Source organism: Scedosporium apiospermum (genome assembly GCF_000732125.1).
Source record: "Scedosporium apiospermum strain IHEM 14462 chromosome Unknown SEQ_SAPIO_0044, whole genome shotgun sequence".
Classification (NCBI taxonomy): domain Eukaryota; kingdom Fungi; phylum Ascomycota; class Sordariomycetes; order Microascales; family Microascaceae; genus Scedosporium; species Scedosporium apiospermum.
The window spans coordinates 214,155-229,774 of NW_015971745.1; the positions used below are offsets into that span (position 1 = coordinate 214,155).

The 15,620-nt window shown below is 52.4% G+C and overlaps 3 protein-coding genes across 3 annotated transcripts; 1 reads left to right on the forward strand and 2 right to left on the reverse strand.

Moving 5' to 3' along the window:
* Positions 1-3,248: 3,248 nt before the first annotated feature.
* SAPIO_CDS0910 (Hormone-sensitive lipase) lies at positions 3,249-5,539 on the reverse strand (the record flags this gene model as incomplete). The annotated part of the gene is made up of 2 exons (XM_016783588.1): positions 3,249-5,382; positions 5,448-5,539. 2 exons carry the CDS (start codon positions 5,537-5,539, stop codon positions 3,249-3,251), a joined length of 2,226 nt encoding a protein of 741 aa, XP_016645862.1.
* Positions 5,540-7,542: 2,003 nt separating this feature from the next.
* Positions 7,543-8,974, forward strand: SAPIO_CDS0911 (Acetylornithine aminotransferase, mitochondrial; the record flags this gene model as incomplete). Its single annotated transcript, XM_016783589.1, has 2 exons — positions 7,543-7,875; positions 7,946-8,974. 2 exons carry the CDS (start codon positions 7,543-7,545, stop codon positions 8,972-8,974), a joined length of 1,362 nt encoding a protein of 453 aa, XP_016645863.1.
* A 715-nt stretch (positions 8,975-9,689) lies between these two features.
* Positions 9,690-13,531, reverse strand: SAPIO_CDS0912 (Ubiquitin elongating factor core; the record flags this gene model as incomplete). The annotated part of the gene is made up of 7 exons (XM_016783590.1): positions 9,690-11,043; positions 11,118-11,210; positions 11,339-11,544; positions 11,613-12,347; positions 12,420-12,633; positions 12,717-13,363; positions 13,445-13,531. 7 exons carry the CDS (start codon positions 13,529-13,531, stop codon positions 9,690-9,692), a joined length of 3,336 nt encoding a protein of 1,111 aa, XP_016645864.1.
* Positions 13,532-15,620: the final 2,089 nt, after the last annotated feature.

Here is a 15,620-nt window from a genome sequence, read left to right on the forward strand (position 1 = left end):
TTAAGCACCGGCTTCTTCAGGGCGCAATGGAGAGGCTGAGCGCTCTGGAAAATCGAACTAAACGCTCTCCCTCGAGGTTGTATGAGTACCTCGGCAGGTAGCTCTGCATGCCTACATTAGATCTTGGGTTCGTTGCTTCACTTGCCCCATTCTAGGCAGGTCAGAGTTTAGCTGCGTCAAAACGTCTTCCGAGGGAGACTCGCTCGGCACGATACAATTTTGAATGACTGCGAGCTTGTTTTGGCGCCCTCGGCTTCTCGTAAAGGCGTTCAGTTTGAAACTGCCGCGCCATTCATCTCGAGTTGTTCGGCCGCACCCGAGACTGCCGGAGGGGGGAGTCGATGTAAGGAAGGGGTTGGGTTCGTCTCGATATGCATCGCCTGTTCCGTGTACAAGTACGAAGACGGATCGAGCAGGTTTGTCAAGCCACCGGGATTGTTAGCGGCGCACAAGAGGGTGGTAACAAATAACTGCCTCCAAAAGAGCCCACCCACCGCCCCGTCGAAATCCCCGTCTTACTGCAGTGTACATACGCCAAGGACAACGTTGGAGTGTGTGGGACAGGTAAATCTTGCTCGCCCGGGAACGTTTGCCGTTGAGAATTTCACATCCCGACTTGCAGTAGTGTGAGCAACAGCAGGGAGGGAGAGATAATGGGGCCGTAAGAAGGCGAATTCTGGCGCCCCCCTCCTTCTCAGGGGCCGTGACCCGACTGGCTGTTTCCTAATATCACGACTCGCAGCGTAAACGGGATGAGGCCCCTGCAATCACAGCAAATGTGGCCGGCATTGATACCTAAGGCTCTTATGCCGGAGGGATGTCATCATCTGGACCGACTGAGCAGATTGCTCAACGGGATATTGCTGTACGTTTAACATAGCCAGGTCCAAGGTCTACAAGTCAGGTGCCAGATGCAGAGCTTGTTCGCACCTTGACATACCCACTCCCCTGTTATCAGTCTAACGGCAACCCTCCTCGTTTCGCTTTCGCCTGCCCCTTTCTAGATTGCAAGGGGTTATTCCTCCGCTGCCAGTTAGCCGGTTCGTCCTTGTACTAGGTCATCCTCTTGGTTGGCTCTCGGTAAGGTGCCGGGGGTCGTCGTTGCAGTTCCCAATCGTCGCCCTTCCTTCGTCCCTACCCTCCAGGTTTTACTAGGGGAGCAATTCCGCCCTGGATCAGCTTCCTCAACTAATCCCCTTTTTCCCGCTCCTGACCAACTGTATTAGGGAATGTTAAACCTCCTCGGATCGGTATTAGAAAAAGGATAAAACGGGGGAATGTTACGCTAATGTGAGACCCATGCGGTATGGTCGTCGATCCCACTTTCAAAAGCATTCTCGCGGGGCAGAAGGATGGAGAACGAGAATAGGGAGGAAGAGGAGAGAAATTTTTTTTTTCCTTTTGAAACCTCTGCAGGTGAAGAGGGGGGGCCTTTTTCTTGGTCTTCGTAATTTAGTAGGCAGATGGAGATCGGAAGAGAGGAGGGTGCATATGTGCTGTGGATGTTTCAATGTTTGTGAATGCGCTTGTGTGGAGCCTTGATGATCCGCAGGATTTGATGCCAGAGGAGGGACATTCCTCACGGCAGCCTTTGGGAATGTGAGCGATGCCTTATCCCTCCTCGTTCTTGACTCAGTGAGGCATGAAGGGACACCAATGGAGGAACGCCACAGAATCCTTCCATCCCTCGACGCCTCTTGGACTTACCCGTCGTCGGTCTCATCTCGATCTCGGGAAGGAAAAAAAAAGAAAAGCCACTGGTACAAGCCGGATTCTCGCCGAGACTAGATCTAGATCCTGCCTCTCCTACCTGGCTAGCAAAGACGTTTGAACAGGACAAGGTTTGATTTTTCTCCTTTCCTTTTCGCATTCTCTTCTTTCTTTTTTCCTGCGGCTCCCCCGCTCCACGCCGGAACCCGCCGAGTGAGTGGCCGCCTCCGTCCAAAAAACCGCCGTCACACAAGGAGCTTACGCCCGCGAGACGCCCGCTCTACTTGGTTTTTCCTTCTCTTTCCCCCGTACCCGAGCGCTGCTATTTTTATTGATTTTTTCTTAGATCTGCTACTTTATTTTGCTTTTTCTCTTCACGCCGGCTTTAACTGTTCTTTTTCCTTGTTTGCTTTTCTGGGCCAGAACGGCCGTGGATGTTGCTTTTTTTTCGTTTTTTGACTTACACAGGATTCTCTATCGCTTACCGCCCTAGCCGAGACTCGCCGAGATTTATATTTTCCTTTTCTTTTTTCTTCGGCATACGTGTTTATTTTATAAGTGTACACCCCCCCTCTTGGAAGGTGGAAGAAGTAAAGTTAGTGCTGGGGGTTTTGACTCACTCGAGGACAGGTAGTAAGACAGACGGATCTGTAGGTCGAGGTGGCAGTTCTTTTGCTTTTGTTTCAACTCCCCGGACTCCTTACAGTTGGCGGCGGCAAGCGCGGCGGCTTGGAGGAGAGTAGAAACGAGCTTCTCTCCGAGAGAGAGTCCTGAGTCTTTTCTTCTTTTTTTCTCTGGGGGATTTTTGGAGGGACACTGGGTGTAGCATTGTGTTACGTTTAGAGGGACTGTTTGCTCGCTTATTCTTGGGCGTTTGGTGGTTGGGGTTTCCGGCGTATCGAATGTCTGCGTGTTTGTTTGTGTCGTAGACGGTGGAGATGTAGCTGGGGGAAGGAATGGAAGGGAGAGTCTTTGTCGCGGCTCTCCTACAGGACTCGGGATATAGGATAAGGGACGCAGGAGCATAATAAGACCACCATGGAAGCTCTTGTAAGCGGACGGATATTCACGACACGCCAGTTAAGGGGGGGTTCCGGAGGCGACAACGTCGTGTCCGAAACCTATCCCTCTCGGGCGGTATATACCCCAAGACCTCAACACAATGCCATAATGAGGTTTAGTATCCAAGCAACGGAGTATTACTTCGAATTATCGGGTTCTAAGTTTGTCAGTATGAACAGGGAATGGAGCGTCGTGAGACGAGATATGGGAGACAGTAGTTATTAGTTCCAACAGAACTCGTCCTAACGGAGGAGAAAGAGATTCATGCCAAGCTCGGGTCTAGTCGGGCAGCGGAGATGGAAAAAAAAATATCAAGTTTAAGTTCATCTCAAGTTTATCAAAAAATAAGAAATTCATATACAGTCTAGTTTACCGTCTTTGATTCCGCCCATCATATACACCGACCTCATAAACCCTCATCCCAGAAACCATCCATCCAGATCTCCTTTCATAAGAAAAGAACCATTTATTTTCATTCATTCGTCATCATCCTCCCTCCCCGCCAACCCATTCGTAAGCCCCTTCATCCTCCTCCCCAATAAATCCTCCTCACTATTCAACTTCACCAAGCTCTTCGACCCCCTACCGTGACCTCCCCTCCGTCCCGGTTTCTTCCCACGGCCCCGTGCAGGCTCGCCGTCGTCCGCTCCACCGTTGCTGACTTTATTGCCTTTGGGAGGAGACCTGACGCGCATCTTCGTCATCGCCATCTCGAGGAATTTATCCTCGTCGCCGCTCGACTCGGTGCGCGCGTGGTAGTTTGCCCGTTCCTGTTCTTCTTCTTCGGCTGCGGCGGCTGCTTCTCGCTGCTGTTGGCGCTGGAGGATTTGTTGTTCTCGACGTCTGACTCTTTGGGCGTGGATGAAGAGGTCTTGGATCCACCCCGCCGAACGCTCGAGGTGTTTCCATGCGGGCGGATAAACGGTAGGAAACTGGAGGAATCCATGCGAGATCCCCGGGATGAGAATCACCTCAGCAGCGTCCTTCTCATCGAACTTGGGCGGCTTGGACACGTGTAGGCCGCGAGCCTTCTGCTCCGCCACCGCTTCTTTAACCTTCGTGAGACGCCCCGCGAAGATGACGGTATCGTCGACTAAGGGATCGCGTTCGCCCGTGAGGAACCACGTCTTGGGGAAGTGGGCCAGCAGGGCGTCCGGGGCGAGGATGGGCGAGAGGAGGTAGTCGGAGGAGAAGTCTGGGCGGTTGTGGGGGCCGATGTAGAGGATGATCATGGCGCGCATCATCTCGGGGGTGAGGACGCGGTCGTTGAAGTAGGAGATCATGGAGGATACGGCGAGGCGCGTTTGCATGAGTTCCGGGCGGTGGGAGGAGGAGGGGGATTTGGGCTCTTCGCCGGGCTTGGATGACAATGATGACGGCGGTGGTTTCGCGGGTTCCGTGGTGAGGGAGAGGGGACCGCTGTGCGTGTATTCGGGGTGAGTGCTACGGAGAGCCTCGGGGGATGGTGGGGGACCGGCTTCGACCGACTTTTGAGAGGAGGTGTCCTCGGAGGCGTGCTTTGAGGGCTCTTCGTCTTCATTGTCGGAGTGATGGGGGGTCAGGGCGATGTCGGTGTATTGTCTCGCCTTGCGGCGCATGATACTCTTGTTTCGCTTCCTGAACTGGCGGTCGCGGATGAGAGACATTTGCTCCTCCGACATCCAGTTGCCGATGTTCATGTCTAGGGAAGGGTAAAATAGGACCAGCCCATCTGGCATGGGTAGCTCGACGGTCGTCAAGTTGCGGCCCAAGGGATTCTTAGAGCGTTCGATGATCATGAGCGTCGTGGCGGCCGCAAGGTTTCCTCCCGCGCTGTCGCCTGTCATGACGATTCTGGGCACGTTGCGGCCTGACAGCCCGATGCATCTCCCTTTCGTCTTGACTAGGGTGCAGTAGACGTCGAAGCACTCATTGATGGCATAGGGATAGGGGAACTCCGGTGCCTTCTTGTAATCGAGGGCTAACACGGGGAGACCCGTCTTCGCGGCCCAGCAGAAAAGCTTATCGTCGTTACACCTCGGATCCATGGCGACAAATCCACCTCCTGGAATATCCAAGATAACCCTATTATGATGCTCCAGATCCGAAAGAGGCCCATCATAATACAACCAAGCCGACACGGGTTCCTTGTAATCGCTTTCGGCAGGCCTCGGAATGCGAAGCGCACGGGCGGGCCAGCGCGTAAAGCGAGGCCGCATAAGCCCCTGGAAAAAGCTGAGGTACGGCGTCTTGCCCTTGTTCCACGCCACTCTGAGATGGTCGACGGTAATCATGCTCCTGACTTTGCGGACCTTTTCGTCGGCCTTCTCGGCCGCCACGAGGTAGAACACGGAAAACACGATGCTCGCCAGGTCTCGAAGGCGCCTGGAGCGGATCTTCATGGCCGTCCAGAAACCGGCGTCGAGAGCGGTTAGGACCCAGGTGGCGCGGAAGAAGGTAGCGTCGTACATGTTAGACATGGGTTCGGGACTGGCGAGGCCGACGAGGGAGGAGAAGTTGTGGGCGGCATAGATGTACATGAAGGTGGCCACGATCGTCTGCCAGGCGGTGAGGTATTTGGTTAATATCCTGGATATGGTTTGGGCTCCTGGAGGGCCATGCTTGTGTCCTCTACAAGGAAACTTTGTCAGTATCAATCGGGAGCTAGCGAGATTCCAACCTAGGGAATTCCTTACTTGAAGAGGTAGAATGTCCAGAACGAGAGGACTGCGAGGACTTGTAGCCTCCTCGACTTGGCCGATGGGCGGCCAAGAACGTGGTCTATCATTGGGGAGATAGAAAAGACCACACAAGATTGGATGTGTTGTCTTCTTTAGATCATAGGCTCTGTGGGCATTCAGGAAACCTGCATCGAAGTTGGCATATAACGTAAAGGCCGTGAACGGCTGGAATGCTGGAATGCTGACCGGGAATTCCGAGGGGATCCGGTAACCTATCCTACGTCTCGACCACGACGTAGAGGGCGGCCCCAGCTGGTACCTTGGTCGCCTTTGCCCAGACGAGGCGCTATTGATCAAAGAGTCAGGATAGGCGGGGAAGCGCCTCCGAGGCCGTGTTATTTCGATAAGGCCAACTTGGTGAGGTGTAAGTATCGACGCAGGACCGGACAAGCTCGATGGGTCTCGAACGAACTCGGGGAAGATGAACAGCAAGGCCCAAAAGAACCTATAATATGCGACTGGGAATGTAATGTACACGCAGCTTTTGAGCACCCGGATATGCTTAAAGAGCACAAGCCCGAGATCCGTACTTCGACGAGGGTATTGACGGGAGGAAAATATATAAACCAAAATGAGATTGAAGATCAAATAAGGCTAGATACGGCAAATAAGCACATGCAAAGAAACCCTCCAAAAGAGAAGAATTGGATGAAACGACGTGAACGGGGTATTAATGGATGGTGTGGGTGGCACCTGCCCAATTTCTCCAAGTTGTCCGGCCCCCGGTTCCGTCTCTGACATGTGAAAGCTCCGGAGAGGGGCACGAGGGGTGGGGGACAAAACTAAGACGGCAGTGACTTTTGCTTCGGCCGAGTCCTGCACGACGCAATATGCGTGTCTAGTTTACAACTTGTGTTAGAACTGGGATAAATGGAGAGAGCTGAGATTTTTTTTTGTAAACTGAAAAAGGATATGACTCGCTTCGTTTGAATCATTCCCTCCTTTGTCCGGCCGTGGCAGTTTATTTCTTTCCATCCATGCCTTGGTTCCCAGACGAAGTACGTACTTCGTCATGGTCACGGGCAGAAGCGTCTGACCATGACAACTCAGAGCTCACTGCGCAAAGTGCACGTGGATGGCGGATGGAGAAGGTTCCGCCGGCCTGGCCACCCACGCAGCCCCCGCTATTACGTAGCGGGATAGTTTGGGGCAATGAAAGGTAAAAAAATGGCTTGTGACAGAGAGGTGAACAGGCTGAATGAAGTCTGAGTTCTAGCAATTAACTTCAGCTGGTGGAGAATGGACTCATGACAGTGTTGACAAGTGGTGACAACTGTCATGTCAGTTCTGACCCAAGGCGACCCGCATCTGGATGAGAAGTAATCATGCATCAAACGCAGGTCATCGTGAGTAGCTCGCAGGAGCTATCATTGCCCTTTTCAGGAGAAATCGTCCATATAACCAGTGAGTCAATCGACCAGGACGAGGGTCAGATTGCCAGCTATGGGATCTTAGCCGCATCAATTCACAGGAAGGGCGCAAAAATTGTGTCATGGTCTAGCGAAGAAATTGAGTGACTCTTAACTGGAGGGACCGCGCTTGAGAAAGACCACATCTCCTTGACCTTGGTAGACGGTCGAGTCAGAAAAATAAAATAAATCGAGATCAGATCGATAAGAAGGACTGGATACAATTGAACAGCTAAATATATCAATCAATGATAGCTTGGAGCTCCCAAGAGCCCCGAACTTCGGCGTGTCGACAAATTGAGGTGCTCAATTAATTGCCCCGCCATGTCACACGAGAAAGCAGGGGTCTCAGTAGTGGTACCTTCAACTGCCAATTCTTGCTACCAAAATCAAAGTATTCGCTACTGCATCGCTAGTCCTTTGCTAGCCGATCGCCGGCAAAGCTGCTCTGATTGATATTTTTTTCTGTCCACTTTCATCAACACACAGAGTCATACAACAAAACACCCAAGCTTGACCACCCCAGGTTCAAGCTTAAAAACCCGCCCAATCCACCCTTCCCTCCTCACTTGGGAGCCATTCCATATCTTCGATCTCCCTTCCCTGCGTCATTCGCCGTTCCCCGACACCACACAACACAAATGGCTCTCAGGGCTCCCCTCCGATCCCACCTGGCTCGCCGATGCCTGAGCCAGGCCCCAACGACTCCGCGCTTCGTCCTCGCCCGCTACCAATCTACCGCCTCAGTACCGAACCCGGATCCCCTCCCGGGCTCCCCCTCGGCCAAGATCATCGCCGAGAATGAATCCTACATGGTAGCCACCTACTCCCGACCCACACCCGTCTTCGTCCGCGGCGAGGGCTCCTACCTCTGGGATCTCGAGGACAGGAAATACCTCGACTTCACGGCCGGTATCGCCGTGAACTCTCTGGGGCACTGCGATCCCGAGTTTAGCAACATTATCGCCAAGCAGGTAAATGCCAAAAAACCAAATCAACCCAGCAATCTAGACAGTAACTGACCTTCTTCTTCTTTTCAAACAGTCCAAGATCCTCGTCCACGCCTCCAACCTCTACCACAACCCCTGGACCGGCTCCCTCTCCAAGCTCCTCGTCCAAAAAACCCACGAAGCCTCCTGCATGCCCACCCTCTCCTCCGTCTTCATCTGCAACTCCGGAACGGAAGCCAACGAAGCCGCCATCAAATTCGCCCGCAAAGCCGGCAAGGTAACCGATCCCTCGGGCGCCAAATTCGAAATCGTCGCCTTCCGCAACGGGTTCCACGGCCGTACCATGGGTGCGCTGTCTGCCACGTGCAACCCCAAGTATCAGCAGCCTTTTGCGCCCATGGTACCGGGTTTCCGGTACGGCGATCTTAATGATGTGGATGCTATCGAGGGGCTCGTGACGGATGCCACGTGCGGTGTTATTGTTGAGCCTATTCAGGGTGAGGGGGGCGTCAATGTCGCGAGCGAGGAGTTCTTGGTCGCGTTGGCAAAGAGGTGTAGGGAGGTTGGCGCTGTGCTGATTTATGATGAGATTCAGTGCGGATTATCGAGGACGGGTAAGCTCTGGGCCCATGCGGCGCTGCCCGAGGTCGCTCACCCGGATATCTTGACGACGGCCAAGGCACTGGGCAATGGCTTCCCCATTGGCGCCGTGCTCGTCACCAAGGACGTCGCCGATAAGATGAAGGTCGGCGATCACGGTACCACTTTTGGCGGAAACCCCTTGGCTTGCAGGCTCGCTCACTACATCCTCGGTCGTCTGGCCGATCCTGCCCTCCAGCATGGCGTGGTCGCCAAGTCGGCCGTCTTTAAGGAGGGCTTCGAGAAGATCCGCGCCGCGTTCCCCGAACTCGTCACTGAGATCCGCGGCGAGGGTCTCATTCTCGGTCTTCAGCTCACCGAGGATCCTAACCCCATCATCAAGGCTGCTAGGGAGAGGGGTCTCCTCGTCATCTCGGCGGGGCATAACACGCTTAGGTTCGTGCCGAGCCTGTTGATCTCGGAAGAGGAGATTAAGGAGGGCCTGAAGATTCTCGAGAGCGCCATTGTTGCGACTAGGGCATGAGCTTTTATACGACTGGGTAGACTTTTCGTTTTTTAGAGTTCGCGGGTCTCTCGAGCCGGGAAGAGTTCTCCATTGAGGCAAATTGGTTTCTTTTTTCTTTCAAAAGCGGTGGGGATGTTTTGACATTGCTGGATCAAAAAGAGGAGTTGATATCAGCGGATTTCTTGTCTTGTGAGTAAAATGGCGTTGTGGCTCGCTTCTTCTGTTCTTTTTTTTTTTTTTTTTTTCTTTTAGACATGGGTATTTCGTTTCAACAAGAGCAGTTTGGTGTAAAACTTGATATTCAGACAACATGCAAAAACAGTTCAGAGTCAAGAACTGTGGCGCTCGTTATTGACCCTCAAGACCAACTAGAAAGAATCAACAAATCGATGGAAAGGAGAGAATTGGCATTGAAAGGAGTCGTACATAGCTAAATCCTCTACAAAGGACCAAGAAAAAATGCCAACCTAAACGACGCCCAAGGACCTAAGAGAGACATCAACTTTCGGGGACCACCAATCTATAGAGGGAACAAGCTAAAAGAAACAAAAAACGACGCCTTAAACAGGTGTGAATCGAGCCTTTCGAGTGTGAAAAGGGGTTTCATGTCATCAAATTTTGGAGGTCCCTCTCTCGTCATAAACATCAATCCACATGCTCCTTCAACGAAGACCAAGAAAAAGAAGGACGGCAAAAAGAAGGAAAAAGAGAGAAACAAGATCCCCTCCCCTTTCTAACCCTCAGAGGTATCCATCTTTTCCACATCCTCCTTCTGGACATCCCCATCGACTTCCACCTCCTTGGCTAGGGCATCCTCAGCCGCGGCTGCCTCAGCGACAGCTTGAGCCTCCAACTGCTCCTTTGCCTTCGCCTTGGCGGCCGCAATGCGCTCCTCCTTCCAAGCCTCGATCTTGCCTCGCAGCTCATCGTCGGGAATCACTTGCTCAATAGTAAGGGGCTGGCGAGTGAAGGGGTCCGTAGGGTCGGAGAGCAAGTGCTGGATAATCGTCGAGCGATCCACCACCATCTTGGATGGGAGGATAACGGGGTCCTTCATCAGATCGCCGAGGATAGGGTCCTCGAAATCGGAGGGAATTTCTCCAAGATCGAGCTCCGCCTGCTCGGCCTCGAGTTTGGCCTCGACAAACTTCCCGCGCAGCTTGTTCCACTCTTGAATCTCTGCAGGGTTCTTCGTGGTCTTCGCTCGCAGAATGGTTGACGCCCTCTCGAACGTAGCCGGGCGATAGGATCGCCCGTCCGTGGCCACGGCCATGATAAAGTCGGGGGACGAGCCGAGGTTGATGTAAATATCGACGAAATCGGAGAGCAACGTGCCGGGACGGAAGTGGTACTTCTCCGGGTTCTCGACCTTGAGCTCCCGCGCCTTTGGTCCGGCGAGGGTCTCGAGGTTGTAGTTCAACATGCTGGCCAGTCGCTGGACGATCTCGGGCATGGTAAAGGCATCGCGCAGGGCCTTGGTAAACAACTTCATCATTTCAAGCGTCTCGTTGGCGAGCTGCATATATGATGTCGCGGCCCCGGCGAGTTGTTGGATCTCTTCCTCCTTCTTCTGTTGGTCCTCGCGAGAAAGACCACCGGCTCTCAACTCGGCCTCGAGCGTGTGAATCTTGGGGAATTTGCCCATTGCCTCATCAAGCACGTACGTGGCGTCGTTGAGGAGCAAATTGACAAATCGGATGAAGAACGACCGATTCATCTTGCTCTCGTGGGTCAACTGACGGCTGTAGACCGAGTTACCCCGCCAAACACACTTGATGACTTGAAAAATTTCATATCGTATATTAAACTTGTCATAGAATTGGGTGTGGGCGCCGGTCGACTCGCACTCGATGTAAAACTTAATTAAGGCATGGAGCAGGTGGTCGTTGGCGAATTTGGAGTTGATCAGCTGGTCGCCCAGCACACCGTTCCGGTGGCCAGGTGCAGGCCAGGTTCCTGAGAATAGGAGTGAAACGAGGGATGACTTGAGGTAGGGGTTCTTGATGTACTCAGAACACTGCAAGAATGCAATGGAGAGAGCGATGATCTCGTCACCAACAGCCAATGGTAGAATGGTAGGAAGGTATCTTTTTTGGGGAAGTTCATGTCAGCTTAGCTTCAATTCATAGGGTTCCCGCCATCTTCTTTCTTTAATACATACCTGTAGGCGAACTTGAAGTTCTCAACCACGTTCTGGAGAGCGTACTCTGGAAGAGAAGCAAATGCCTCGGGTTCTTTTTCGGGCAGAGGTAGACTAGAAATTTTCAAACCGAATGAGCACAAAAGACGAAAAAAAAAAAAAAAAAAAAAAAAAAAAAAAAACATGGTACATGTGGCATAGTTATACGAATTAGGGATAAGTAGGAGAGAATTGTCACGAACTGCAGAGTCTTGTCGGGTGTGTAGTCTGTCTGACTGGCAACCCTCAACAGCCAAACGGCAACATAGCGCATGAAGCGTAACGACACTTCCTGCATCTTGGTATCCCGCAAGATACCCTCAAGGGAAAATTTAACTCGCATAGCCAGCTCTAGAGCATCCGTGTGCTTTCTTAGGGTGACTTCGAAGAGCTGGAGCTGAACAGCGTTCTAGAATACCAAGTCGGTTAGTTAAATCTGGAGGCTAGATCGAGTAGCATAAAACCCGAGACACCTACATTCCCAATCTTTGGCCTCTCGGCTTCCATGGAGGCGAGGTGACGTTCGTAAATCTTGATATCTCTCTCAAGAGTCTTAACCTTCGATACGCAGCCCTCTAAGCCGTAATGATGGGCGGCCAATGCCAAGAAGAAAACTTCGGAAATAAAGTGAGGAGAGCCTGGGAGAGTGTTTGCGTAGAAGGCATCCGACTTGGCCTGATCTGCGTTGAGCTTCGTCTCGTCCTTGATATCAAGCTTAGGATTTTGACGGAAGTAGTCAACATTTATGCGGTCCATCTTGGAGAAGGAATTGTCCATGAAGGGCTCGCAGAGTTTATCTAGAACTCGGGTGACGTTGAGCATAAAGCCGTCGGAGGAGACCTCATTAGGGTCAACGCGCATGGCCCGGCGTTTGTGGTTGACATTGAGGATATACGCAAACCAGTCAAGAATACGACTACGGGTGTCACGGCTCGCTCGCACAAAGGCGTTCGTGATGGTAAAGAGGTCACTCTGGTGGAGGGCAAGTACCTGCCGCATCGAATCCTGTGAAAGGCCGATCGAACCCCGATCCATAGTCCTAGGTGCTGAGAAGAATGTTTGCATAGATTCCTTATTGACGGGAGAAATCTTGAAGAAGGGACCCAGAATCGTATGCGTCTCGATACCACGTGCGGATTGCGCCATCTGGAAGCTGGGGTGTTGAGCCAAGAGGTTCAGAAGCGTGGGGACTCGGCAATACAAAAGAAGGGCCTAGAGGTTTGAGCGCGTTAGTTAAATGACAGCCAGCACACTGGGGCAGCTCCCTCCCCGCGGTCAACGTACCCTAACATATGGCTGGTAGTTCGTTTCCATGTTCATGGTCGACAGCTTGTTGCTAATGTTTATCATGGCCTGGGTAAAGACATTGGAGAGCGCGTCATCGTCAGGGAAACGGTTCACAGCTTCCTGGAGGAACTCGTCGTCGATTCCCTCGGGATGGGTGGGCTCTTTGAGGAGATGAGGCATGAGACCCTGATTCTGCGGAACGGATTCTCGTCTGGGAGTGGGAGTGGTGTTAGCAGAGTTACAGCAGACTTCGGGGCACAGGGTGGCTCAGAAATGCTGGAAGAAGACACCTACCCAAACAAATCAGGGACCGTCAAGGCGAAGAGACAGTTGCTGATACATAGTCGCTTCGCCTCATTAAGCACTTCCATCTTCTCCTCGGTCGCATCCCTAGGTGGGGCGTTTCTATGCGACTGCGCCCTCGACCAGCACGGGAGCAGGTAGCTCAGTAGGGACTTGCTTTTAGGCCATTGCGACGCAGCTTCCATAATGGCCGAGTCAAAGTTGGCGGCCGAGAGCTTTAGAGGGTCGCCAGCATCGCTGAGCTCCTGGCTTAGGTTCGGTAGGAACATGAGATGGTCAACAGCCTTGCTCGAGTCGACGGTGGCCCGGAGGATATCTGTGAGCACCCTGTCGGAAAAGTCTTCGAGCGAGACCGGAGCCGGAGTATGAGGTTTCCTTTGCTGAGCCATTCGTACCTCTGCGCGCTCGAGATCGGGCGGGACACGTCGCTTTTGGGATGAGGAGGAGGAGGGCGTGGGCGTGGGAGGTTTTGCGCCGCTAACGGAAGCAGGTGTACTTGTGGAGGATTGAGGGGCGGCGGGCGTGCTCGCGGGGCGGGAGGGCGTTGTGGTAGACTTCTCGGATTGGGGCGTCGAGCTACCAGAAGCATCGGCAGGCTTTGAGGACGATCCAAGCTTCGCAAGTCGTCGGAGACGGATCTGCAGCGGGAGGGTTAGCATATGGAGTATACTCTTGGAGGTCCGGAGATCAAAAAAGGAAGAAGGGAAGCAGGCTCATACTTTCTCCATTGCCTCTCTGTCGGGGGCCTCAGGCGGGCCGTCTCCGGGAGGAGGGGCTGGAGGGGGTGTATTATCAGCAGGATCCATAATTGAAACGAGTCTGCAGAGACAAGATGAGTTGTGGAAAAGCCCAAAATAAGATCCCAAACTGGGAAAGAGAGAAGTGATGGGCTGCTGATGAGGGACGAGGAGGGTTGGTTGTGCTATTGGAAGGTAGATGTCGATGGAAACTGTTCGTCACAAGGTGAGATAATCCGGCCGGAGTTAATAACCCACAGTTGCAGCATTACTATTGGGAGCTCCCACACCAAAAGTCCAGGCAGCTTTTAGTGGGGATGGTGTAATGAGAGAGCCTACATAGCCAGGCCAGCAGGCATAAGCTTGGGCCAGGCTCGGGACGGATCTTGGTGGAAGGCCTGATTAATCAGCACCTTTTCTGTTTTTCCCCCATTGTCCTCTCACAAGAGCACCTTCCTCCCACAGGAATCAATGAAGAACTTTGTCTAGGTGTGCACTGTCTACAGTGAGCAGGAGCTTCCACGTTACTAAAATGTTATAAAAACTTCAATGTTGTGTGTCCCAGATTCTAGGGGATGCTTTTCTTGTTTCTTGTTTGTTTGCCATTGTCAATTACTGCCAACACTGAACTTGAAGCATCTCAATGTTTGGCTGCACATCAATTGGATCATATCTGCCTGAGATTGTTGTTCGAGGGAAGCCATACTCTCAAACACTGGCATGATTGGGCCATTGTTGCCACCCAGGCATCTGCATTTTCTCTCGGCTCGCCGACGTTGCCTCTCGCAAACATCAAGAATTGGAAGAAACTTCTCGAATTGTATGACTCCTTGCCCCTTTCATGAGTATGTATAATTCGGCAGGGGACGTTGCCCCCAAGGTGTGGAGGCAAGCAAAGTTCATGCCCAAGGCCAAGTCGATATCGGCGTGTGAGGGGATGATCACGGCCTCAAGTCTGAAGTCGCAAGTGCCTGATAAACCTAGGCAGTTGCCTGCCGTTTTGGAGAGCTCTCGATCAAAAATTACACCCCTCAGGAAGCCCTTGAGCTGAGGCGGAACTCCGCCCCGAGGTAAGGGGTTCTTCAAGTGTTGAACCAATTCGACGCCCATCTAGAGCCTATAGAGCCATGGAGTTTGACAAACATGCGCCGTACATGGTCATTTCCTTGGTCGATCTGGTGATTGCTCCGAATGTTCTGACGCCGAAGGCCTATCGAAGCGCCTCTGCAACGTCGCTATTTGCTAAAAATAAGACAAGGTCAGGAGAAGGATTTCATTGGTGCATGTTGTCTCTCTGCCTTGTCTGAGAGACATTCTGGGAGGCAGCGTCGGGGAGGATTGCCTCGAAGACGAGCCTCTCTGCCATGCGACACATGCGACCTATGGCGAGATGTCCCCAAACTGTTATAATGAAAAAAAAAGAGAAAACTTGTGAAAGGGTACAAAGGTATTATGTTCAATTGATGCTCTTTGAGAAGCCATTAAGAAGTGAACTTCGCAGGGGCTTCCCTGAATTAGCAAACCTTCGATGAGGGGCTGGGAAACGAAGGATTGGGGTGTCAAACAAGGGTCCTTTCGGGCAGCCCTCAAGAAACAGCATAGTGGCCTTCGTCTCTTCCTTTCCTTTCGAGGCGCAGCCCTTCTCTCATCTCGGTCCCAGGCTCACAAGAGGAAGCGATCAATTGATGTCGTGAACGTCCAATTGTCCTTCCACGGCAGGCTGCCATTGTCTTTCGTCAGTGCTCGCCACCCAAGACCAGATCTCGTAGGGCTGAAATTAGTGGAGATGAAGTGGAGAATTGGGGCTCCAGACGGGCTTCTTTTAGTGGATTGTAGTTACCTGAGTAGGGACCAGGCGAGATCGAATCTGATCGATTCTTGTCAACGTCCTCAGGCTGCCAGATCAGATCAACTCAACAGTGGACGCCACCTGAAAGACCCCGTCAAGCCAGAAACCTGCCTGGCAATTTTGAGATCGATCTCTAAATCGTGAATGATGTTTGGATCCTTTACGAAGTAGAGTGCAACCGAGACATTCGATCAATAGTGTGCGCTCTCAGCGCCCAGCACTTTCTCCCAAGTCCCAACCCCAACAACCCCTTCTGCCATTCGAATGATGCCAAGATTCTTCAGGATCGACTTTCCTCCCTCACCCCAG